The sequence below is a fragment of the Marmota flaviventris genome, chromosome 14 (genome assembly GCF_047511675.1).
Source record: "Marmota flaviventris isolate mMarFla1 chromosome 14, mMarFla1.hap1, whole genome shotgun sequence".
NCBI classification, from domain to species: domain Eukaryota; kingdom Metazoa; phylum Chordata; class Mammalia; order Rodentia; family Sciuridae; genus Marmota; species Marmota flaviventris.
In genome coordinates this window covers 72,459,527-72,486,014 of record NC_092511.1, presented here as the reverse complement: position 1 = coordinate 72,486,014, position 26,488 = coordinate 72,459,527, and the positions used below count along the sequence as shown (strand labels likewise).

At 41.5% G+C, this 26,488-nt stretch overlaps 1 protein-coding gene and 1 long non-coding RNA gene across 15 annotated transcripts in view; one reads left to right on the top strand and one right to left on the bottom strand.

The window, feature by feature from the left end:
- Kcmf1 (potassium channel modulatory factor 1) overlaps nt 1-6,748 on the bottom strand; it is a 79,138-nt gene extending 72,390 nt beyond the window's left edge. The window contains exon 1 of one of the 2 annotated variants that reach the window (XM_027943799.3): nt 6,549-6,748. In XM_027943799.3, coding sequence (XP_027799600.1) covers nt 6,549-6,564 — 16 coding nt within the window. In that variant the 5' untranslated portion in view covers nt 6,565-6,748. Of the gene's footprint in view, nt 1-1,917; nt 1,940-6,548 lie in introns of those variants that run through there. The other variant, XM_071601777.1, reaches the window with a different exon arrangement.
- The window catches only part of LOC114099471 (uncharacterized), a 65,000-nt gene continuing 44,924 nt past the window's right edge, over nt 6,413-26,488 (top strand). For 11 of the 13 annotated variants that reach the window (XR_011704399.1, XR_003583904.2, XR_003583903.2 and 8 more), the window contains exons 1-5: nt 7,025-7,293; nt 10,902-10,960; nt 18,773-18,842; nt 21,768-21,844; nt 24,354-24,476. This is a non-coding gene — a long non-coding RNA (uncharacterized lncRNA). Of the gene's footprint in view, nt 6,501-7,024; nt 7,294-10,901; nt 10,961-18,772; nt 18,843-21,767; nt 21,845-22,175; nt 24,477-26,488 lie in introns of those variants that run through there. The other 2 variants (XR_003583909.2, XR_011704393.1) reach the window with 2 other exon arrangements.

The following is a 26,488-nucleotide window of genomic DNA, read 5'->3' as shown; positions in this document are numbered from 1 at the left end:
AAAATTTTAAATGCTGTGTTCTGAGGCAGGCACAGTGGAGCACACCTGTAATCCCAAGTGACTCATCCCAGTGACTCGGGAAGCTGATGCAGGAGAATTACAAATTTGAGGTCAGCCTTAGTAACTTGGCAAGGTCCTAAGCAACTTGAAAAACTCTAAAGTGCTGGCGATGTAGCTTAGTGGTAAAATATTCCAGAGTTCTATCACCAATACTGTCCCTCCCCAAGAAAAACAGTAAGAAAATTAATAAAATTAATTCTGTATAAATTTTAGTTTTGTGCCATAATCTCATTTCCTTAAAAAGGCTATACATTAGAGTACGAATATATAACAAATGCCAACATAACATACAACTTATCATGCACCAACAAAAATATGTGGGAAGAAAAAAAAATTTGAGAAAAGATGCTGGGTGTGGCGGTACACATCTGTAATTCCAGCTACTACACAGGCTGAAAGAGGAGGATCAAAATTTCCAGGCTAGCCTAAGCCATTTAGCAAGACTCTGGAAATAAAATTTAAGAAATGAAAAGGACTGGGGATGTAGTCAGGTGGCAGAGCACTTACCTAGCTAGCATTTGTGAGGTCCTGGATTCAATCCCCATGGGGATGGAGGGGAGTTTTAGCAAAGAATCTTTAGGAGGGATATACCAAGCACAGCTTTTTTTTTTTTTTTTTTTTTTTGGTTGGGGGAGGACGACTTAGAGATTGAACCCAGTGCTTTCTACTTTTATTTCTGAGACAGTGTCTCACAAAAGTTGTTGATACTGGCCTTATATTGCTAAGCTCCTCTGCTTCAGAGTTGCTGGGATTACAGGGCATGCACCATTACGTCCAGCTGAAGAATTTCATTATAAACAGTATTCTACTTTTATGAAACATAGGCAATGTTTTCTTTGAATTCATAAAAGTAGCCATGCAGCAATATTTATAATGTAATAAAAAATTATTTGTACAATAATTCAGTAACAACTTTCACAATAACTAACTTTTGGAACATCCACTTAAAAAAAAAAAAAGCAAAAACCATCCTGGGTAAATATGTATGGTAGGTTTTATAAAGCTGACATTCTGAAAATTAAATCTTTAAAAGACTGCAATCCAAATATAAAAAAAATTATTTTATAATTTTATGTGAGAAGTTTCTACTGTGAAAAAGTTTACCATCTTTAAACAAAATTTTTGCTAATATATCTTAAAATTCGAGAAATTTCTTCTAAATTAAATTTGCAAATTAAAGCAAAAAATTTGTATTTTACTACATTTTTAACTTAAAACAAAAGGGTCAAATGTGGATTAATTGGGGAGGGTTGTTTATTTTTTGGTGGGTTTGTTGTTTTGTTGTTTTTTGGTACTGGGAATTGAATCCAGGGGTGCTTTACCATTGAACTATATCCCCAGTCATTTTATTTTCAGACAGCTAACACTGTCCTGGAAGTTGCAATATTTTTACCTTAGCCTCCTGAGTCACTGGGATTACAGGTGTGTGCCACCAAGCCCAGTTCAGAAACACAGACTTTCAACTGAATTTTATATGAAATCAAAGACCCCCCCAAAATTATAATAAGATGTGTTTTCCCTAAAATTACATTCTAAATAAGAACATCATAATCTTTTAACAGATTGTAGTCAAAGTAAAATAAATTTTAAGAAAACCTGATGGTAAAAATCTTTTCAGCAGGAGTGAGTTCACTCTGACACAGGAAGGCAAAAATTACCACATTAAAATTATTTGCTAATTATCAAGCATGGCTTTGTAGTCCCCAAATTCTGAAAACAAAGTTATTACAATTTACTTTGGGATTGTCTGTGTTTGTAGTGCCAAACAGCAATTCTTTAGAAGAGAAAACATAAGTATAACTTTAAAAAAGTTAGGACTAGGGGCTGGGGATGTGGCTCAAGCGGCAGTGCAATCACCTGGCATGCGTGCGGCCCGGGTTCGATCCTCAGCACCACATACAAACAAAGATGTTGTGTCCACCGAAAACTAAAAAAAGAATAAATATTAAAAAAAATTCTCTCTCTCTTTCTCTCTCTCTCTTAAAAAAAAAAAAGGACTATCATTCTAGAATATATACATACTTCAAAACATCATGTTGCACATGATAATACTGTTTAATATAGAATTCTTATTAAAAAAAAAAAAAAGAAAAAGCTGAGGGATGTTGCTCAATGGCAGAATAAGTATCTAGAATATGTGAGGCCCTGGTTTTGATCCATAGCACAGCAATTAAATTGGGACTAACTAGATCAGAGGCCTACAGAACTTGTACTTTCTACTTAGAAAATAAATATTATTAGATACTTCTGAGAAAAACAACAATATATTATCCATCCATTTATCTGCTATCATTATGTGAAAATCTTCAAAAGCTAAGGGAATTATAAATCAGGTAAACATAAGGACTCTATTTGAACAATTTTACCCATAATCAAGAGTAGCACAGAGAAACTTAAGAAGGCATTCAAGGGAAAAGTGTTAGAATCAAAGTAGATTCCCTCTCTAAAACTGGGCAAAATTAGTAAGAAGATAGCTGGTAATTATTTTGCCATCAATTTGTTTATCCCTTCCCTATGGCATGTCTCACATTGTGCTACAGAAGCTGTCTATAGATGCATCCTCCCATCTGACTCAAGGTGAGGAGCTGTGTCTCATTCTTTCTGTCCCACATTCCTTGGTACCTTATACATAGTAGCAATTGAAAAAAGGCTAAATGATATAAAGCCATATATGCATTAACTCCAGGTAATCAATTAGGCCCCAACTCATGAAAAAGCATTCATAACTTCTTTTTAGCTAATAAACACTGAGTAATCTGATACGTGGGTATTCGTTTTTGCAAAATTTATGTTAAGTGAATTTTAAATTCTGAACAACATACCTATGTTTTAAATGTATATTTAAATATGGTAGTAAGATTTTGCTTGTTTATTTTTGAGACAGTGTATTGCTATATTGCCCAGACTGACTGCTAACTCCAGATTGATTGAGTCTCCTTCCTCAACCTCCTGAGAAGCTGAGACTATAGGCCCTATGGCATGGAACCTGGCTCTATTCCTTGATCCTAGGGATTGAACCCAGGACCTTGTGCATGCTAAGCACGCAGTCTACTACTAAGAAACATCCTCAGCCAGAGACATTTAAAAAAAAAAAAAATACAGAAAATGACTGGTTTCACTATGTAAAACACAAAACTAGATTTTGTTGGTATACTGAACATGAGGTGATTGGGTGCTGATGTCTGTAAAATGTTTGCTAACATGGCAAGAATATTAAAAAAAAGAATTTAAAACAGGCCTTGAAATTCTCCCTTGAAAAAGTTGTAATAGGCAAGCAGGAAACTTGATGTAAAATTCAGACAGGATCTGAGAAAGTAGAGTCTGTTCTCACCCCTATGGAAAAATTACTTCTAGCCTAGTCTGCATGATATTGCTGGAAACTGGAATATAGAATTGGCTCAGTCAATGAACTCACTGCATTACCCAAAGGAAATGAAGAAACTACCAAGTAGAGTGGGCCCTTTCTGGAATACCAACTGTTCCAGTTCCATCAACTCTCTGAAGCTCTAGAGCAGAGGGATGCAAACTCAGGCGCAGGGACCAGCATGGCCACCAGCAGTTTTTTTATTCCCCACTAAAATTATTTTTACATTTTTAAATTGGGGGAGGGTCAAAGGAAGAATCATATTACATGACATATGAAAATAGGAAATTCAAATGCCAGTGTCCATATGTAAGGTTTTAACTGGAATACAGCCATGCTTATTTCATAACTCAATGTGGATGGCTGCTTTCAAATGACAATTATAAAACTGATACCTCACAGCTCACTGATCCTACAATGTTTACTATCTGCCCCTTAACAGAAAAAGTATGCTGACTCCTGGGCTGGAGCATTTCTGCTCCTAGTTGCATCTCTTTTCTCAAAGGCAGTCCACTGCTTCACAAGGTTGAGCCTCTAAGCTTGACAGGTGTCCATCTTGGGGCTGTGTTGTTCAAAGTTACAACATTAATATAATCATACAATACAGTACAATTCAATAGGGTGGGCAGAAAGACAAAGTAACAAGTTACTTGTACTAAGAGGCCCTGAAAATAAGGAGTATTCAAGTCCATTACAGGCAGCACGGACCTTTTACCAGACTACCACATCCAGTTCTGGGTCACACTTGGGATGGTGGTGGGGAACTACAGACAACTTAGAGGTGGACAGATGATTAAAAGGGCTCAAAAATCAGACAACTAAAGAAATGCTAAGAGAAACGGAATTAACTGACCCAAAGAGAAAGGAGAAAGCACTGGTGTCAACACTTACAGAGTTGTATTGCTGATAGATCAAATTCCTACTGATAAAAATAATGGCAGCCTGAACTAATATAATACAAAACATATATATATATATATATACACACACACAGACACATATATATACATACATATATTTTTTTTAATTAAATGTGATTTATGAGACCACCACTCCTGCCTCAGGCCATAAACCTTCCAAGATAATCAGTTGTTAAATATTGTACTCTAAGTATTCAACAGATGTATTTAGGAATGTTTCTTTTTCAGACACCTGCCATTGATATGTTACCAGGAAAGGTATGCTATTATTGTGCTAAGGTTCAGTAATAATAACCTAAATTTTATAGCCACACCTTTCCACAGAACCAAATAGAGGAAAATAGGCTTAAATTACAGAATGTATGTTATACTGAAGAATGTTCCAACTAGGGGATTTTAATTACTCTAATAGAACACTGAGAGTAAGGGAATTTTCTTCCAAGGCCACTTGTTCAGTTAGAATACTCTAGAACTATCTGGATGATTCCTTAAGGCAAGGAGCATGAGTCTCAAACACACTTCTTCCACAGCCATAATTCTGCAATGTTAATTTTCCCAGTTCCTATTAAGTGAGAGCTGGCAGCCACTGCTCACTTTCATTTTCACACACATACAACTACATTCTAAGATAAACTTTAACATCACAAACTCCAACTTGAGTATAACCTGAATTACAACTTTTTTAATTACAGAGATATGGAATATAATTCCATTAAGAAGATAAATTTGGAAAATAGGTCTAACTTCCAAATATTTCAATGTCCCGTTCAATGAGACTAAACTAATATCCTATTATTTCAAAATGTCCAAAACTTGAACACAGTTAGTACTCAATAAATGCTCCATGAAAAAAACAGTTTTGTAACTCTGAAAATACAGAATCCTTGAACACAAAATGTCCTTTGAATCAAGCTTAATGCTGCAATTAGTAATGCAAATTCTGAAATTTGACCTAAATACTGTAATGTTAATCAATCTGAGTTTTTCAACCTTGAGTTCTGAAATCTGTTTTTCCCTAAGAATGCACTCCTTTCGATGGGAAGCACACACTAATCTGACTCACTAAACTTTCTCCACTCCTACATCACCTATACAGGATTTTAAAATCTTAAAGTATATAATACTTTCAAGTCACTCCTACAATCTTGCGTTAACCTTAGCTGGACAAACTTTTCGCCAAGTCTGTTAATACTTTTTATTTAAAAACCTGTAGTAGTGAAACAAAGAAAACTCTGCCTCCCTCCCCCTTTACTAAACCATATGGCAGTAAACTGAAGTTAACTTATTTTTCACCAGTTCCATGCCAAATACATCGGCCCTAAACATTTGTCTCTTTGTACCCTGGGACAGGGCTGGAGTAGTCTTGCTTATTCGAAACTGTACCCCACGCGTGTTTTCAAATCGTAAAACAAAGTCCAAACGCCTCTGACCATTAACAGACCACAAGATGGTCATCCACTAAGCCTGACTAGTCAGGCAGCGCACACCGGTGAGGGCCCTGGGAGTCCAGCTTCGGCAGGGTGACCAAGCTGGGAGTTTGCTCGCCGCGGCCGGGCCAGATCCGCCCAGGGAACTTGGTTACCCAAGCTCAGGGACGCGCCGAGGCCTAGCCGCGAGGCCGGGCGGGCTCCAGGAGGCGAAGACTTCCGTGCCGGGTCACAGAGCCTTCCCGCCCACCCCACGGTCGCCCGCAGACGGGGGCACTCACGGTCGTCTCTCGGCGACCGGACGCCCCCGCCGGTCTCAGGCCAGCTCCCCTGGCCCCTGCCGCCGCCCGTGGCCCAGCTCTGCGACCGCACCGGGCCCTTCCGGGGCGGCGGGAGCTAGGCCGCGATGGGGCCCGCGGCTCCGGGACCCGCCGGGCCTCGGCGTCCAGTACCAGTTCCGAGGGCTGGGCTCCCGCCGGTAACGGGCCCCGCTGCCTTCCCTCCCCCTCCCCCGCCCCATGACAGTGCAAACCCTCCGGCCGCCCCAGCCGCCCCGCCTCCGGCACCAGGCCCAGCTCAGGGCCGCGGCCGCAACCGTGGCGGCAGCGGCGCCGCGGCTCTCCGCCCTCGCTCGCTCGCAGCCGGGCTCTGCCCCTAGAGCCTGGTTCAGGGTCCGCCAAAGTCTCCGCCGCTCTCCGGCCGTCCTCCGCGGCGCCCGGCCCGGGAGGGGTAGGCCGAGGCCCGGGCGGTGGGGGTGGGGGCGGGAGCTCTTCTCACCTTCATGTCGGGACATCCTAGTTCAGACGGTGGCGGCGCGGCCCCTCCCGGGCTCCGGCTGCAGTGTCCCCTGCGGGGTCCCGGCGCTGCCCGCGCCGGCCGGCCGACTCCCACTCGACTCCCGGGCTCGGCCGCGGGGGCGGGGTGGGCAGGGGAGCGCTCCCGCGGCGGCGGCGGCGGGGAGGCGGCGCGGGGCGGGATTGGGGCCGGGCCTGGCCGGGGCTGAGCTCCTCCAGGAGGCGGGTCCGACGCCGCGGCTCCGCCGGCGCCCGCCGTGACTCGGTCACTCTCGGGCCCGCGGGCTCCCGGCAGCGGCGCCGCGCTCCGCAAATCCCGCTCCTCCCCTCCCCCGGCCCGCCCCCCGCCCCTCTCCCCCGGCTCCCGGCCGCCGCCTCCTCCTCCTCCTCCTCTTCCTCCTCCTCCGCCTCCTTCCGCCGCCCGCACGCCGGCCCCGCCTCTCGCTGCCCGCGCCGGGCCCAGCCGCCCGCAGGCCGCCCGCAGGCCCCGCGGGCGGCTGGAGGCGGCACGGCGGCGAAGGCTCGGGGCGCGGTGCTGCCCCGTGCTCGCCTGCAGGCCACGGTCGGGCGTCCGAACTCGGCCTCGGCCTGGCCTCCGCCGCGCCTCGCCGCGCCGCGCCTAGAGGAAGAGGAAATGCCTAGCGGCGGACTGCCGCCGCTCGCCTGCGCGGCCCATGGGGCCCCCGCACGTCCCCAACCCACGCCTGAGGCCTGCCTGAGTCCATGCTGTAGGTGGCCTGCACTATCTCGAGGGTCGAGTTGCGACCCCTAGGGAGAGTGCGTCCCTTGGCGCGTGGCTGCCGCCGACCGCTGACCGCCTTGGGGCAGGTGCAGGAGTTTCTTTTTAAGCCAGCAGCCGAGTAGGGAGGCTGCTGGCCTGCAGTTGTCGGGTGTTAGGAGGCCAGGAGATTAGCGGTCAGAAGGGCGTGAGCGAGGGGGCGAAGAGGGGGCGAAGAAGGGAAACTGCCGCGCTTGGCCTTTCAGTGGACACTGCTAGAGACTGTCCAGGTGTGCTTGTACCAGCGCCTCGGCTCACCATGAACGTATTGCCTCGAAAACTTGGGGATTTTTGTCTTTTTTTTTTGCCCATGAACAACTTTGCGGTTTTTATGTGCCTTTTCTACTTTTACCCTCTTCCTTATTGTCAACTTTGTTTGCAGACATTATTAATTCAACAAATATTGATAACTGCGCATTATCATTTGTCAGTGGTAGCAGAGCTTGGTGAAAGTAGATTTCGCCTTGAAGTTGAGGCCCATCGGCTGTAGGATTCTGGTCTAAATTACTTAATCTTGCAGAGGTTCCGTTTGTCTTTGTTTTGGTGATTATTTCTTGTTTCTCCGTTTGAAAGTTAGCTTTTTTATTTTGATTGGGAGGTTATGATGGACACAAAATAGAATGGGCTAAGTCAACTGAAATTAGGTCTTAGGATACTGCTTGCTTTGGAGTTGATCTTGTCCGTCATTCACTAGCTGTATAATCTGGATCAAATGACTTAACATCTGTCTTGACTTCCCTGCTTTTAAAAATCGGTATAATAATAGGTAGATGCTTAATAAGAGGTAGACGTTCAGAATATTTTATGCTAAGATGTATATAAAACATCCAGCACGAGAGACAGTAAAAACAGTATTTTGTTGAACCTGATTTTAAGACACTTTCTTATTTCGAAGATACTATAAAGCTCATCTTAAAGTCAAAGGAAATAGACATTAGGTTACTCCTATCTACTCAGGGAACTGTATTTGGTAGTGACTAGTGATAAACAAACTAGGATTTAAATGAGAACTTTATCACCAGAAGTATTTCCACTGCATGTATGGCGCTTTACTCAAATGCATTGTAGCACAGCTTTTGGAGAAAGTGATCCAACTTGGCCATAAATGGGGTTTGGTGGGGTAGAAAGATCAAGGCTTTATTTAAAGAAGCCTAGCTAACATTTACTGAATGCTTACCCTGTGCTAGTACCTTTTTAAACATTTTACAGTATTTGCATATGTGATCCTGGGTACCTTTCTCTTAGTAGTCTCAATGTCTTGGGCTGTTAAAGTGAAGATAGCTGTCTTGATGAATAAATATGTCTTTACATAAATTATGTAAAGGTTTAGCCATTATCAGTTTTTCAGATACAATGCTATCACAGGTAGGAAAGCCTACAAAAAAACTGAACTTAAGAAAGGAATAAAAGTAAGTATAGAACCAGGCTTAGTGGCGTACACCTGGGATCCCAGTGAGGCTGAAACAGGAGGTTGACAAGTTTGAGGCCAGCCTAGGCAATTTAGCTAGACCCTGCCTCAAAAAAATAAAAAGGGTGGGACACAGTGGCACAGGCCTGTAATCCCAGGGGCTTGGGAGTCTGAGGCAGGAGGATCATGAGTTCAAAACTAGCCTCAGCAAAAGCTAGGCACTAAGCATCTCAGTGAGACCCTGTCTCAACATAAAATACAAAATAGGGTTGGGGATGTGGCTCAGTGATCTAGTGCCCCTGAGTTCGATTTCCCGGACCAAAATAAAAAGGAGGGGGAGCTGGGAATGTAGCTTAATGATAGAGTATCCCTGAGTTCAGTCCCCAGTACCACAAAATAAATAAGTATAGAGATTTACTTTGGCCATGTTGAAGGTTTAGCTAATCCTGTTTAGAGGAGCAAACAAATACAACTTTGTCTAAACTACCGGGGAATATCACATCTTTGACAGTTATTTCATTGTTTTTATTTACCACTATTTGGCACCAAATGACAGTTTCCAAAAATTAAATCTAACTTAGAGGTAATGCAGAACTATATGATTGTACATTATTTAAAAAAAAAAAAAAAAAACTATTTCATTGTTTTCATTCAGGCAAAAGTAAGAAAAGGAAGAATGTGACCAAAAAGTCTTTTTTCCTGTTTGAATAATAGCAAGCAAAAATATGATTATGTGGGGTTCCATGCCCTTTATTAATTGAAAGGTCAGGTTCTTCAATTTAAAGCAATCTTCTACTTGTTGTCCTGCCATATGGAAATTTTTGTTTCTAAAAAATTTTTTTAATTAACCATGTTGGAATGTGATGATCATTACTATCCAAAGTTCGTGTATGAAGACAAGAATTGGTGTGAATATATTATGTATACAACCAGAGATATGAAAAATTGTTCTCTATATATGTAATAAGAATTGTAATGCATTCTGCTGTCATATATAAATTTTAAATTTTTTTTTAAGAATTAATTTAAGCCCTTATACCAAATCGTCCACCCACTGATTTTTGTTCCACTCTAGAAGTGTTTTCCATAAATCCTTTCCTCTCCCTGCTCTTTCTTGAGTTGTTCTTCTGTTGACAATTGTGACTAATATGCCTGGCCAAACTGTTTGTTTTGTTTTGCTGGTACCAAGGATTGAACTCAGGGGTGCTTTAACACTAAGCCATAGCTCCAGCCCTTTTACTTTTTAATTTGCAACAGGTCTCCCTAAGTTGCTTAAGGTCTTGCTAAATTGCTGACGCTGGCTTTGAACTTGAGATTCTCATGTCTCAGTCTCTACCTCCTGTCACTCGCCTGCCCCACCCCCAGTTGTATTCTTTAAAAGGAGCAAATGCATGTAAACACTGTAGTATAGCTGACAGTAGTGCATCACTGTCAGTTTTTTTGTTTTTCTATAGTTTGTAAGATGTTACTATTGGGGGAAGTACACACGAATTCTCTAACTTTCTGTGAGTGTATAATTGTTTCAAAGTAAAAAGCTACAAGGATAGAAGTCAGATCAATGATTACCTGCAGGACTGTATTGTAGAAAGAACTTTTTTTGTGGTGATGAGAAAATATTTCATATCTTGTTGTGGTATTGTTTACATAACTGGATAATGTTTGTCAAAACTTGTACACCCAAAAAGATGACTTTTTACTTCTTGTAAATTATGCCTCAATCAAACTGATTTTTAAAAAGAAAAACAAGGGCCACAGATGTGACTCAGCGGGAAAGCTCTTGCCTAGCATGCATGAGGCCTAAAACCCTAAACTCAATCCATACTAATGCCAAAAAAATAAAAAAAATGAAAGAAAGCAAGCTCTTGTCACCCCAGGCTCCTGGAATAGGATGCAATATAACTTCCTATATACGGCCCAACATGCTTTTCTAGCTGCTGACTTCTTGTGCTAGTGCACCCTTTGCCTCTACATTGATTCCTGGGTTGTTGCAACTGCTCTTCTGCTTATAGGCAACACAGGAAATTCATGCCCTAATTCAAGATCAAATTTCCTTTACTTCAGTAATCCTTCTCTGCCTCCTTAGGCTCACAGGTAACCCTGACACTTCCTCATTTGTGCTTGTTCATTTTTGTTTTTCTCTTTCCAATTAGGATCCTCCAGGCAGCAACCACAGAATTCATCAGTCTCTAGGATCCAGAAGTGTTGACAAGTGAGTAAATGACTGAATGATTTAGAACTGGGAGAAACCTTAAAGTAAGAGTTCTCAAGTGTGGTTTCAGAGTAGTGAGGTGTTAGGATTTTCATACTTCAAGCAAAGAACATGTCTCAATTGAATGCAGAAGCAGATAAGACCCACCTGTGTTTAATTAAAGTCAAGAGAGATTTGCAAAATGGAAAAACAATAACACACTTCTATTTTTTTAAAAAAATGTAGTTATTTTTCTTAAAAAATATATTAGTAAATTGGACTTAGTGATGCATGCCTGTAATCTCAACTACTTGGGAGGCTGAGGCAGGAAGATCACAACTTCAAGCCAGCATGCCCTGAGACCCTGTCTCAAAAAATTTAAAATGGCTAGGGGTACAGCTTAGTGGTAGAGCACTTACCTAACATGTCCTGGGTTGAATCTTCCAGTACTTCAAAACAAATTTTTTTAAAAGAGGTCATTTTTAGGGCTGGGGCTGTGGCTCAGTGATAGCACACTTGCCTGGCATGTGTGTGGCACTGGGTTTGATTCTCAGCACCACATATAAATAAAGGTCTATTAATAACTTTATATATAATATAAAAGGAGGTCATTTTTAAAACTGGAAAGGGATTCTGAGCCCAAAATGTTTGAGAATCTCTTCCTCACAGACTCTTAAAATTCCTCTTGTTCAAATGAGAAATGATAATGATTCTGACATGTAAGTAATACTCTGGTACATATAGCAGGCCTTGAGATAAATGCTATACTAGTATCTTCATTTTACTGATTCCTCAAATAAAGTACTGAGAAGTTAAATTGGCTTGCCCAGGATTTGACCTCAGTGGACTCCATCTAGATGCCCTAATGTTAACCACAAATTTCTTCCACCTCCCTGAGGCCTGGAAAGGTTCAAAAAGGCCTATGCCATCTGGTTACCTAATCACCTCTGTGTTCTCTCCCAATTTCAGTCACCATAAGGTCTTAAGTCATTGAGGCCTTGAATTTGCTTTACAGTTTTCATCCCGAATTCTTCTGAGTGTTTTTAAACATTACCTTGCTCAGTTGGTAGAGTGCTTTTGTGTTGCATGCACAGGTCATGGGTTCAATCCCCAGTACCATACCACCAAAAAATAAATAAAAATAACAGCTACCTTCCATTTTTTCCCAGTGCTCCCTGAGCAGCACATTCTCTGAAACTTGGAAAAATTCAGAGTGGATTAGCATCAAGGATGACACACAAATTTATAAAGTACTTAAAAAAAAATTGCAGGCTGGTGGTGTAGCTGCATGGCAGAGTGCTTGAATAGCACACATGAGGCCCTAGGTTTATAATCTAGCACTGCAAAAGGAGTAGGGGGAGATACACACACACACACACACACACACACACACACACACACACACAGATTGGGCTGTTAGAAATCTAGAGGATTTAACAATAGTAGGAACCCAGGACCTCTGGACCATTGAGCCATTGAACTGGTTTTGTTTGGCATTCATACAGGCTCTTTTGTCCCTCCCCACCACCTTTGAATCCAGTGAATACTATGCAAGTACTCTACCACTGAACTACATCTTAAACCCTTTTTAAAAATTTTACTATGAGACAGGGTCTCTCTAAGTTACCAGGCTAGCCTCAAACTTGAGATCATCCTGCCTCAACCTCCCCAATATCTAGAATTACAGGTGTGTGTCACCACACCTGGTCCCTTCTCCTATTCTTAGATTATTATAAATCTTGACTGCTTGTCTCCAGCTGCTTTCCCACATCCCCAGAAGATTACCAGACCTTCTAATTCATAGAGGGAAGAAAATCCCAAAGCAGAAATTTCTTCCCCTTCCTGCTATGAGCCTCAGAAGGAATCTATTCTACTTTCCCAATCCTCACTTCCATCCCAGAAGAAAGGAGATGTCCTTTTTCTTGTTTTGTTCATTTGTGCTTATGATCCCAATTTATCCCACCTTTGGGCTCTTGCTCTTACCCACCCTTTAAGTAAGTGTATTTTGAACCACTTGGCTTCTACTGGTTCATTTCCTTCAACCAAAAAATACTTCTTCAATCCTATATTTCCTCTGGTTGTTGCCCTGATGTTTGTCTTTTTAGAAGAGCTTCTTGAAAGAATTGCCACTCCTCTTCCTCAGCATTATATCTGGGTGGATATTATGGCTGAGACTTTGGTGCTGTTGGCCACTCTCTTTTCTGTGATGCCAAACTCATCTCTTATGAGATGCCTCTATGCCCTATTGGGTTAAATGGAGTCTCCATCAACCTAGTTAATCATTCAAGATGAATCTGAAAAGGAGAACAATAAAATTTTATTAAGCGGTCTAAATTTTTAGCCAGGACAGGTTCAGCCAGGCATGTTGGTGCATAACTATAATCCCAGCATCATCTTGGGAGACTGAAGCAAGAGGATTGCAAGTTCAAAGCCAGTCTCAGTAAATTGGCAAGGCCCTAAGCAACTTAGTGAGATACTGTCTCAAAAAATAAAAAGAACTGGGGATGTGACTCAGTGGTTAAGCACTCATGGGTTCAGTCCCCAGTACCTTAAATAAATGAATAGTATTTTAATGAAAAGCAGTAAATTTCACCATGAGAAAACAAAGAAGCAAGAGGTTTCTGAAGCAGGAGAATTCTGGGAAGGAGGGAAGATCTGTACCCAGCATCCTATGTAGTCTGCTGATCCCATCTCTAGGCTGATCTGCATCAGTCTCTATCTGGCTTTGGTGGGAAAGTGGGAAGAAAGCAGAAAGACTCTTCTCTGAATCTGTCCTGACATCAAGCAGAGAAAGAGTCAGATACTTGATGTTTTTGAACTTCCTTCAGCTCGAAAATCCTCAGTATTTTGGGGAGAAATACTTTGATTTCCTACAAAACCCAGTGGTCATCCTACACTCTTGCATCCTTTAGCTAATAAGTCACCAAGTCCTATAAGTTTTACACATTAGATAGCTGGCAGCTCTGCCTCTTTCTCTATTCCCACAACCACCAAACCATTACAGGCCACTGCCACATCTCCTCATAATTAGTGATCTTAGTGCCTCACCATCAATTGTACTCCTTTCTGTGGCCCTTCATATCAATTTCAACCAGATTTTCTTTTTGACTATATTTTAAAAAGCATAAAAATTATGCATTGGGTCAGGTGTGGTGTCACATGCCTATAATCCCAGTTACTTGGGAGGCTGAAGCAGAAGGATCACAAGTTCGAAGTCAGCCTGGGCAACTAAGTGAGAACCTGCCCCACATAAAATAAAAAGGGCTGAGATGTAGTTCAGTGGTAAGAGTACGTGCCTGGCATGTGTAAGGCTCTAGGTTTAATTTTTAGTCCTGCAAAAGCAAAAACGTTAATACATTGGGTTGGGTACGTAACTCAGTTGTAGAGCTCCTAGCTAGCATGGGTGAGGCCATAGGTTCAATACTCAGCACCATAGAAAGAAAGAAAGAGAGAGAGAAAAAGGAAGGAAGGAAGGAAATAAGGAAATATAACCCTACCACTCAGTTATCCAGAGGTAAACATTGGTATATTTTGATATATTTTCTTTGTACAGCTATTGTACAGAGAAACAGTTATATCATTCTTCTGCTTTAAGCCCTTTGATGGCTCTCCTCAATGCTCTTCCAGGTTATAACTCAAATTCATACTAAGGTTTGAATTCCCTATAAGATCTACCCCTGCTCACTTCTTCAATTCATCTTCTGCCACCCACCACATAATCAGTGTTAGGTGGTTTGCCCTGGCTGCAGTAGGGTCTCCTTTGTTTCCTGCCACAGGTCCTTTGCATTTGCTTACTTTATTTATTCTCTAGATCACTCTACTGCTTAAGGCAGAATTCTTTTCTGTCTTCTTCACAGGAACTCAGTAAATATTTAGTGAACAAATGAACATTTAAAGGAAGTAGGGGGATGGAGAGGGAGTGTACAGGAGAGATGAGAACAACCTGAACAAGAACCATGAAATACCCTGAAAATGAAATTATCAGGATTTGGTAACTAAGTAAATATGGGGATGAGCGAAATAGGGACTCTAGGGTTACTCCCAGGGTGGGGCTGGAAACCCAGTGCATGATGTTCTATTAACTGAGCTCAAGTGTATAAGAGGAGAAGGGGTTGAGGTTGGGAGAAATGAGGGTTCCGTTTTTATTTATTAATTAATTTATTTAGGTGTTGGAGATTGAACCCAGGGCCTTGAACATGCATCTTACCCCTGAGCTATTATTAGCTCAGTTTTAGGTTTCGATTTTAGATACAGAGTTTAAGAAGCCTGTTTCATCCAGTAAAATTCAGGGGAGAATTTTATTTCAATTTGAATATCAAGATCATCAGCCTCCAGGTGGCAGTTAATACCATGTGAGGAGACAGAGGGTAAGAGGGAAATGAGTGTGAGATAGAGGCCATTAGGCCATGGGACAAGCCCTGAGCAGTAATGATACTGGAGGGGTTCCCAGAGAAGAAGTCTGTGCAAAAGAACAAAGGTGCAAAAGAACAAAGGAAGAGGCTATGTTGGTCAAAGGAGCAGTGTTGTCACAACAGAGACATCGCATGATGTCTGTAGTATGGCCCAAGAAATTATCTGTCAATGGAGGAATAGGGTCAGAAGCCATGTTGCAGTAGACAGAAAGTCCAGAAAATCCTCTAGACAGAGAATGGCTAAAGAGGACTTCCAAAAGATGAATTGAAATTAGTGTGTGAAAGAAGAACACTTTTATCACTAGGAATCAAATCAATATGAGTTAAAAGGGGATACTTTGCCTCTCAAATTGGTAGAAAAATATTTTTAACAATAGTCAATGATAAATGAAGTTATCACAGAGAATATGAGTTGTTATAAGCATTCCAAAATAGGATTTCATGGTTTCAAGAGCCTTGGACTTTTGCCCATTTAATTTGGCGGGGGGGGGGGGGGGGGGGGGATTGAATCCAGGGATGTTCTACCACTGAGCTACATCCCCAACTCTTTTTTACTTTGAGGCAGTGTCTGGCTAAATTGGCCAGACTGGCCCTTAACTTGTGCTAAACTGGCCAGACTGGCCCCTAACTTGTGATCCTCTTCCCTCTGTTCCCTGGATCACCAGGATTATAAGCATGCACCACCACAACCAGCTTATGATATGTTTTTAATGAAAAAAGGATTTGAAACATGTACTTATCCTTTTCTAAATTATGTACATGTAGTATGGGGCCATTTTCTGTTTCTTAACAAAGCAAATAAGTAAAGACTGATACATTACACTTGTATGCCAGATACTCAGAAGGCTGAGGCAGGAGAATGGCAGGTTCACGAGGCTAGCCTTGACAATTTGGCAAGACCCTGTCTTCAGAGGAAAAGGGCTACAGTGTAGCTCAGTGATAGCATGAGGGAAGCCTTGGGTTCAATCCCTGCACTGCAAAAAAAAGAAAACTGTAGACACCTGCCTCTGAACCATTTCATGGGGAAGGTGTGAGTTAGGGCCACTTCCAGTGCAGTCACCCTCAGGGAGGGTGGGGGTGGTCACATGTTAGATATTCAAAGTTCTTGAACACTCTTAAATCAACTGGATCCAAATCCCTGAGGATGGGACCAACCACCTGCATTTGAAAGAACATCCAGGTGGGGATCCTGATGATGGAATAGTTGGAGAACCACCCCACTAAGTGTTCCTGATTCCTTTTACACTACTCCATTACTGCCAGTAAACCATTCTCTTCCCCAACTGGGCTGCTCTTGTGCTCGATTCTCATCATTTGCTTACTTCTAGCACAATCCTGCACTTAGCTCTCATAGTAGACTTTGCTTATTTGTGAAATTCATGTGTCCAAAATTAGAGCCCAGCAGTCCTGATCCACAGTTTGCCCTGTCACATGTTTTGACTCTGGAAACTGATGAATTCTTCATGAAGGCATTTCCTGTTTCAACAGTGACTAAAAATCATATGCCAGTAAAAAACCTCATACATCCACATAGAAAGATCCTGGGAAAAATAGGACTTAGTGGACTTGTTGCTCTAAGGAAGGTCAGCAAATGGGAGACATTTGAAAGTGAAGGGATAGAATACACGAGGAATGGATGCACAAACAAATCTGCCTGCAGCAAGTGTCTATTCTAAATGTGTCAGTCAAAGTCTCCCCCAAACCAGTGAAGAGTTAAAATATAGCCTGGAAAAGATCCCTATAATATAATGGTTAAGAAGGTGGTAATGACTCATTCCAGAGGTATAAGTGTGAACTATGTAGAATCCAGAAGGTGAAGTCATTAGGTATGTCTTGCCAGATGTGGTGGTGCATGCCTGTAATTCCAACTACTCAGGAGGCTGGAGCAGGAGGGTTACAAGTTCCAGGCCAGCCTGAGCAATTTAGCAAGACCCTGTCTCTCAAAATTAAAAAAAAAAAAAAAGTTGGCAGGGGAGCTCTTGGGATGTAGCTCAGTGGCAGAGTGCCCCTAGGTTCAATCCCCAGTACTAAAAGGGGAAAAAAAAATTAAGGAATTATAGAATCTTTCATACTCTACAAAAAAAGTTTATCAATCTTTGATTTTAGCCTTTATCACTATATTCTCAACTTGTTCTTGCCTCTTAACTGATACCTAAGCTTCTGATCTTTCTCTCATCCTGTTTTTCCTCTATTCTGCACTTGTTTTTTTGGTTTCTGTTTTATTGTTGTTTTGTTTATGTTGTGTTGTTTTGTTTTTTGTTTATTTTTTAAATACTAGGGATTGAACCTAGGGGCACTTAGCATTGAGCCATATCCCCAGTCCTTTTTATAGAGTCTTGTTAAGTTGCTTAGGGCCTCACTACATTGCTGAGGCTGACTTTGAACTTGCCATCCTCCTGCCTCAGCCTCCCCAGCCACTGAGATTTCAGTTGTGTACTACTGTGCCTGGCTTCAATTGTTTTTTTAAAATATAAAAAATAGCCAGTTGTGGTAGTAGTGTATGCTTGTATTCCCAGTGGCTCAGGAGGCTGAGGCAGGAGGATCACAAGTTGGACTACCAGCCTCAGCAACTTACCAAGCAACTTAATGAGATCCTGTCTCAAAATATAAAAAGGACTCGGGATGTGACTCAGTGGTAAAACTCCTCTGGGTTCAATTCCTAGTACCAAAAATAAATAAAACAAAAAATATAAATCCCTCTACAGAAACTTTGTTGGCTCCTCATTTCCTGTAACCTTCATATGAGGTTTTTAAGATTTGTCACAACCTGGCACCTGTCTTCATCTGTTTTGTCTCTTTCCATTCCCTCTCTTCTCTGTGTCCTGTACACCAGCTACAACAGGCCACAGGGCTAGGCTTGTACAGCTCTGCAACTCTGTACCCCCAACCCCTCACTGGAATTTCCTTTTCTGTGGTGTCTGCTGTTCGAGTGTCTTCATCATTCTGAGCTTTTCTATAAACCCTGTCCTGATCTTCAGCTCTTTTCTTTTATATGTCAGGTTAAGATAAATTACACTGCTGTAATAATCACCTCAAAATCTCAGGGGCTTGAAAGTACAAATAAAACTAACATCTGAAGGTGTAGCTGAGTGGTAAAGTCCTTGCATAGCATGTATGTGGCCCTGGGTTCAATCCCTAACACCAAAAAAAAGGTAAGAATGAAGAGTCGCTTATAAGAAAATGCCTCACTGCTGGAGGGCTCAAAAAGCATCTTTGATTTTTTTTTTTCTTAACAGAAAAAGACAACCTATCATTTTCTTTCTAATATGCACATGACTAATTAACAGATAATTGTACTTTGACCTAAATCAACTGTTGTGGTTGGTAAGTAATAGTAAAAAATAAACTTCACTTAAGAGCGGGAAATCTGGGAAGATAAAGTCTTTATTAGAGTTATCCTTAGATCTGCTTCTGCCCACAGCAACACCTGGGGCCCATTGCAACTTCCTGTGACCCTATCTCTTGAACCAGTGCTAGAGGCAGGGAACCAGGTAAGCAGTCTCAACTTGGGTGGTGGTTCTTCTGTCAGTAACCTCACCTGGTGTTTTTGTTTGCTTGTTTGTTTTTGCAGTGCTGGGAATTGAACCCAGGTCCTTCTGTGGGCTGGTCAGGTAATCTACTGTTGAACTACCACCCCAGCCTCAAAGCCACACTTATACCTGCCTCAGTAGATCTGTGGAGTTTCTCCAGGGTGTCTCCCCTCTCTGTTCTGAATACACTAACTCCAGCTGGACAACTCTAGTCCTTGTCCTACCTGCTAATATTTGGTTTCTGCTCAGCTTCTACAGTGTGACACTTTTGAAAAAGCCTGCTAGGCTCACCTTAAGGTTTCTCCCATACTATCCTGCTGTCTCTTCAGCATCTATTATACAATTCACAGATTCACCTGGGTTCCAGCAAGCACTTAGGGAGCAGACTCTACTTTGTTAGCCCTGGACTAATCCCTGAGTCCTGTGTTGCTTTTCTGCTTACTGCTGCTTTATATTCTGGCCCTAGGGGCCAGCAGTGCTGGTACCGCCAATGGGCTTACATGTTTTTTCAGAAACCTTTGCCTGTGGCCTGGAGTATAATTAAATGGTAGAATGTTTGCTAATAGAAACTAATTTTTAAAAAATGATGATTTCTTGTCCATGATCCACACCTGGGTCCTGCTACGTTTTGCTGTCTTCATTGTTTGCCCTATGCACTGGATCTCTAACTCTTGAGTACTATTCCAGAGCACTACATCCTGCATTTGTTCCTCCTAGGTACTGTTCTCCATCAGAACCCAAGAAACTGCCAGGCTTGGAAATGAAAGCTGTCATCATTATGTACTCCATCCAGATCTATTTCTCACCTCACATATCTCAGCCCCAGTCTGGTTTCATGTGCATGCCCAAGCACTCTTGATGTGGACCTCAATTAAATCTGCCTTGTTTCCTTGGGATCAGTCACTGTAGCACCATCTTCATGGAACACTAAACACTGTCATCTCTCTTTGAGAGCCCACCCTGATTTCTTTACTAATCCTAGTTCACGACTGGTTCCTGCTTTTTTAACTTCACTTTGTTCCCTTCTTGCTGGTTCTGGGTGATTGTTTATAAAAAGTTCTGAATGTTCTTTGGATTGATTCTTTAAAACCCAGTGCCCTGTCCCCTCTCCACTCTCCTCCCCCACTACTACTGCTCACCATTCTAATGCTGAGACCAGCTCTTCAGAACTCAGATGGCAAACACCAGGGACTACTGGTCCAGACGTATAAATAGCAGCTTCTCCTACCCAATAGAGTTCATGCTCATGTAAAGCACTTTATATGTCTATACCCAGAATAGTATCCGACCAAAGTCAAGTCTCTATAAGTGTTTCTTACATTATTCCAAAATTAAGGAAGTGAAGCAGACATTCTCTCTTGTACAAGAATATCTTTGGAATAAAAAATTAAGACAAGTCACAAATGGATATAAGTTACTGGTATAACAGTGCCTAATTTTTAAAATAATTTTATTCACATAACTTAAAAGTCCTTCTACTAAAGGTTTTTAGTATATTTGTAAAGTTATACAACCATCCCCATAATCTAATTCTAAAACATTTCCATCATCCTGTATTCTTTGGCAGTCATTTTCCAGTTTCCCCTTTCCTAGCCTCTGGCCACCAACTAATCTATTTTCAGTCTCTATGGATTGCCTATTCTGGATATGTCATACAAATGAAATCGTACAACATGTGTCTTTTTGTATCTGTTGTCTCACTTAATGTCTCTAAGTTTAATTTGTTTTGTGGCATGTACTAGTACTTCTCATTCCTTTATGTGGGTGCATAATATTTTATTTGAGAAGGTGTACTTTGTTCATCTACCCATCAGATGATGGATATTTATGTTATTTTACCTTGTGGCAATTGTGAATAATGTTTCTATAAACACTTGCTGTGTCAAATAGAATTATATGTACTGACAAAAATGTCCATCAAGTTTTTATTTTTTTAAAGGAGAGACTATATAAACTGGGCATCCTGGTGCATGCCTTGTAATCGTTATGACTCAGGAGACCAAGGCAGGAGATTTCCAAGATAGAGACCACCATCTACCTCTGCCATGCTGTTCAGGTACTCTCAGGCCCAGAGCAATGGAGTCAGCCATTTATGGACTGAGACCTTTCAAACCATGAGCCCCAAATATACTTTTCCTCCTTTATAATTGTTGTTCTTAGGTGTTTGAGCCACAGCGGTGAAAAAGCTGACTGAAATATATAGCAGTATATAACTTCAGCTCTTCATATACATTTTCATATTTCCCAGTATGGTTTGAAACTATACATGAATTCTGATCATTATTTTTCAGATACCATTGGTGGTTAAAGTTGAGGGGGCAAATGCTGAGACTTAATTGAGGAAGGAATGCTCTATTGGTTAATATTGTTCCTCAAAATTATTTCTTGTGGCTGTCAATTGCACATTACTGTGAGGATTGAACTGAGTATTAAATATGGGCAGTGTGGTATTTAGCAGCTCACACTATTTAGTGATAACTAATATTGAAGGTTTATTTGTTTTTTGTTTTGTTTTTTGGTACAGGGGATTGAACCTTAGGGGCACTTAATCACTGAGCCACATCCCCAGCCCTATTTTTGTATTTTATTTTAGAGACAGGGTCTCACTGAGTTGCTTAGGGCCTCACTGAGTTTCTGAGGTGGTTTTGAACTCATAGTCCTCCTGCCTCAGTCTCCCCAGCTGCTGGGAATACAGGCATGCATCATTGTACCTGGCTGCATCTTTTTTGATTTGGTTAATATGTGTGCCATAACAATTATTGAGCGTTTGGAATGCCATACCTCCTTATAGAAAATCAAACTTGTCAATCTTTCATGTGCTTGGTAATTACTAATTTCCTTTTCTTCTCTTTTGGGCTCCTTTATGTTCCTGATCATTCACGGTAGGTTGCTGATGGCTAGTGTCCATTTTTTATTGTCCTGTATCCCTGAAACATCCCTGCAGTATGCTTGGATACCCTTTGGTAAGTGTTCTGGTTCTTTTATTATGAAAATATGATCTTTCTGTATAGCCCTTTACCCTAATGACTTTGACAGTTGCTCATATTTCCTCAGTTCCCCCTTGAGCCACACTGTTAACTTGAAAGGCCTTTTCTAAAGAAAATCTTTTTGTATAAACACATTGGGTTCATAGTCAGTAATGTCCACACTCATTGTTACCCATGATGATCATCAGCTAGTATAATGTTAAAGGTGTTAATTTTGGGGTTGTTTATAATGCTGAACCAATGGAAACAATTTAACTCATTAATATGGAACTGGTTATATAAAGTATGATAAAATTATATGTTGCAGGGGTCAACACACTTTCTCTGTAAGGGTCGGATGTAAGCTACGGAGTCTCTGATGCAGCGTCTCAATTTTCCTGTTGTAGTATTAAAACAGAAACAATATATAAATTAATAAGCATCATAGCTATGTTTCTGTAAAATTTTATTTAGGAGGTAGACCATATTAGGCCTGTAGGCCATAAATTGCTGGACCCAATGTAATGAACTTTCACTCTATGACTATTTAAAAAAATCAAATAGAATTATATATATTGACAAAAATGTCCATCAAGTTTTTATTTTTTTACAAGAGAAACTATATAAGCTGGGCATGATGGTGCATCCCTTGTAATCCTTGTGACTCAGGAGACCAAGGCAGGAGATTTGCAAGATAGAGGCCAGCCCAGGCAACTTAGTGAGAATCTGTCTAAAAATAAAAACAAAAAGATGCCGAGTGTGGTGTTGCAGTCCTGTAATCCTGGTGGCTTGGTTTGGGAGGCTTCTGCAGGAGGATCACAAGTTCAAGACCAGCCTCAGCAACTTAGCAAGGCACTAAGCAATTTAGCAAGAGAGAGACCCTGTCTCAAAATAAAAATGGGCTGGGGATGTGGCACCATGGTGAAGTTCCCCTTCATTAAATACCCAATAACTCCTTCCCAAAAAATAAATAAATAAACAATAAAAACAAAGAGCTAGGGATATTGTTCAGTGGTAGCGTGCCCCTGGATTTACTAACACAAAAGGAAAATAAGTAAATAAATACATACACACACACACATATATATATATACATTTAACATATATTTAATACATATATTAATATATATATATTTAACATATATATATATAAAATTTGGTCAAAATTCCACATACACACTTTGTTTGTAGCACTGGGAACTGGATCCAGGGACACTTTGTATCTGATATAAATCCCCAGCCCTTTTTAAATTTTATTTAAGACCGGACTTTACTAAGTTGCACAGGCTGGCCTTGAACTTGAGATCTTCCTGCCTTAGCCTGTGAGTAGCTGGTACTACACATGTGCTACTATGCCCAGCCACATACCTATATTTGTGTGGGTCAGAAAGAGCCTGAAAAGACACATGCTTAACTTTTAACAGTAGCCAGACCACATTAGGGCAGGTAGACACTTTTCCTTACCTTATTATTTTTTTTTTTAATTTTTTAGTTGTACACAATATCTTTATTTTGTTTATTTTTATGTGGTCTGAGGATTGAACCCAGGGCCTCACACATGCTAGGCAAGCGCTCTACCACTGAGCCACAATCCCAGCCCATCCTTACCTTATTATTGAATATTATGTTGTGAGAGAGCCTTGCCTTTGATATAATTAAATAAAATGCAACTAGGATTTGTTTTTTGTGTTTTTTTGTTTGGTTTGGTTTGATCTCGGTACCAGGGATTGAACTCAGGGGCACTCAACCACTGAGCCACATCCCCTACTCTATTTTATATTTTATTTATTTAGAGATAGGGTTTCACCGAGTTGCTTAGTGCCTAGTTTTTGTTGTGGCTGGCTTTGAACTTATGATCCTCCTACCTCAGCCTCCTGCGCTGCTGGGATTACAGGCGTGGGCCACCATGCCAAGCTTGGGATTTGTTTTAAAAGTTAAAAAAAAAAAAAAGTTAGCCTTAATAATTATGTATATAAGCTTGTATTTTACATAAAATCTAAGAACTTCACAATTAAAATAACTCCCAATCATCATTAACAAAGTGACTATAACCTCAGCTACTTATGGCTTTAAATGGGAGTTTATTTATTTATTTTGTATCTTTTGGTGGCAGAAATGGGACCCAGGGGCGCTTTACCACTGAGCCACATCCCCAACCGGGTCTTGCTAATTTGCTTAGTTTTGATAAATTGCTGATGCTGACCTTGAACTTGCAATCTTCCTGCCTCAGCCTCTTGAGCCGCTGGGATTACAGGCATGCACCACCATGCCCAGTTGTAAATGGGGGTTTAGACAGATTCATGGTCATAATAAGGGATATTTAATTGAAAAGTCAGATCAATGCCTTAGCTGGGAACCAGGAGCTGTATCTGGAGGCAGGTTCTGCGGATCCTGGGGACAGCCTCAGCAATGCTGTCATGTCAAGCATCTTTCTAGATCTTCAGGGTCTCAGGAATGTGCAGCAGCTTCCAGCTTCCTGGTCATTAACTGCATTTGCTCCTACCAGATTTCTCCTTTGCCAAGAACCCTCTCCAGGCCAGGTCCTAAAGCAGGAAGAGGACTCATGCACTTTCACAGCCATAGCAGGAAGAAAACTATACATAGATAAATACACACCACACACATGAAGGTGAGTGCCAGTGGGAGGGGTCTTGGTAGAATAAGTCACATTTGAGTCACATCTAAGTCACTCTGAAGCCTGAGTAGGAGCCTGCCACATTGCCCAAGGCAGGGCAGGAAATTCAAGCAGGCAGAAGTAAGGGATGAACAAAGACAAGGCTAGCAGTTACAGATCAGGAAGGTAAACCAGCAGAGTTTCCGGAAAGGGAGAAAGGAAGTCACATTTGAGTGCTAGAGAGATTTTTCTGGTGGTAGGGGAGGAGAATGTGTGAGGAAAGCAGTTAATGATTTCTTGTCCAGGTGAGAAGTTTAGGCCTTCTGCTCCATTATGGTGGAGTCAAGACTTTGCTTTCTTCACTTCTGGGCCATGTCCAAAGCTGCACCTTCTACTTCCTGTGTCCTCTCCCCTCCTCTTGGCATGGTCAGTTCTCCTTCTTTCTTTGAGTTTTAAAATTAATGTGTGAGCCGGGCATGGAGGCGCACCATAGTAATTCCAGCTACTTGGAGGCTGAGGCAGGAGAATTGCAAGTTTGAGGCCAACCTGGGCAATTTAGATGGTGTCTCAAAAGCTAAAAAGGATTGGGTATGTAGCTTAGTGGCAATATCGCTGGTTACCAGTGATGAGTTCTGCTTCCTCACATTTTGAAATATAACATTAAAGAAGCATGCAGAGGCAAGCATATAAAGCAGAATTTATTGTAAAAAGGGGTAACAGACTTTTCCCAGCAGGGAGAAGGGGGCCATAGCTGATATCTTAGTATCCAAGAAGCCAGGGTGTTTTGCCTTTTTATATGTCCTAGGCTTCCTTTGTTCTCTTGCTCTTTTCCCTTTATCTCTCTCCTTCCTGCATAGGTAACTAGACCCAGGAGATGCTCAGTGGGATGGCCAAAAAGTGAAAAGCTGATGGATGGGGGAAGGGCCAGATGGAGCAGCTCAGGACACATTAATTAACAACTTTATAACTCCCTGTAGGGAGAGACAATTCCTGGGACAGGTTACCTTAGTAACAAGTTGGAGCAGGGGCTGATAAGGGTGATAAGGGTGGAGGAAGGGCTCTGGAGGCATTTTAATCCCTCAGGGGGCAGTCTCCGACTTCCAGGACTCACTCAAATTATCTATACTGAGTGCCTGTCTAATTCTGACTTCAGTGGTCAAGTTCTTCTGAGTTCAATTCCTAGTACCACACACATGAACACAAAATAATAAAATAAAAAGCTACGTGGGGGTGCTGGAGTTGTGGCTCAATGGTAGAGTACTTGCCCCACATGCGTGAGGCCCTGGGTTGGATCCTCAGCACCACATAAAAATAAATAAATAGATAGATAGATAAAGATGTTGTGTCCATCTACAACGAAAAAAATATTTTAAAAAACTATCTGGGGAGGTAGCTCAGTCTTGCCTGGCTTGTGGGATGTCTAAGTTTCAATCCCTAGTGCCACAAAACAAGTTAGGTGTGACCTCACTTAGAAAAACTCACTGACCTCTCAGATGGCCCCTGTCATTCTCAAGCTGAGTAAGGAACCGGTATTCTGGGCTCCAGAATGCTTTGTGCCTTTTCCTGTCTCTGAATCAATTCCATGGCTCTAGGATTGTGTTTTGGTTTCTTTACCATTATAATATGATTTTTCACTGGGCAGGGGCCAGATCTCACTAATCTTTTTGTTGTTGTTATTGTTGTTTGTTTTGTACTGAGAATTGAATCCCAACTCCCTATCCCTTTTTATTTTTTTATTTTGAAAGAGGAGCTAAGTTGTCTAGGGCCTCTCTAAGTTGTTGAGACTGACTTTGAACTTGCAGTCCTTCTGCCTCAGCCTCCTGAGTCACTGAGATTACAGGCCATGTGCCCATGCCCAGTTCTTTGTGTCTTCAACACCTAGCAGAGAAAGTCTGACACTAAGAAGATAAGTAGCAAATAACTGTGACTGGATGAGTAAAGAATAGATGAAAATTTGAGAGAGATTTTGGGGGTTGAATTAGAATTGCTTGGCAAGAGATTGGGCAGGACTGGTGACAGGGTGGTGT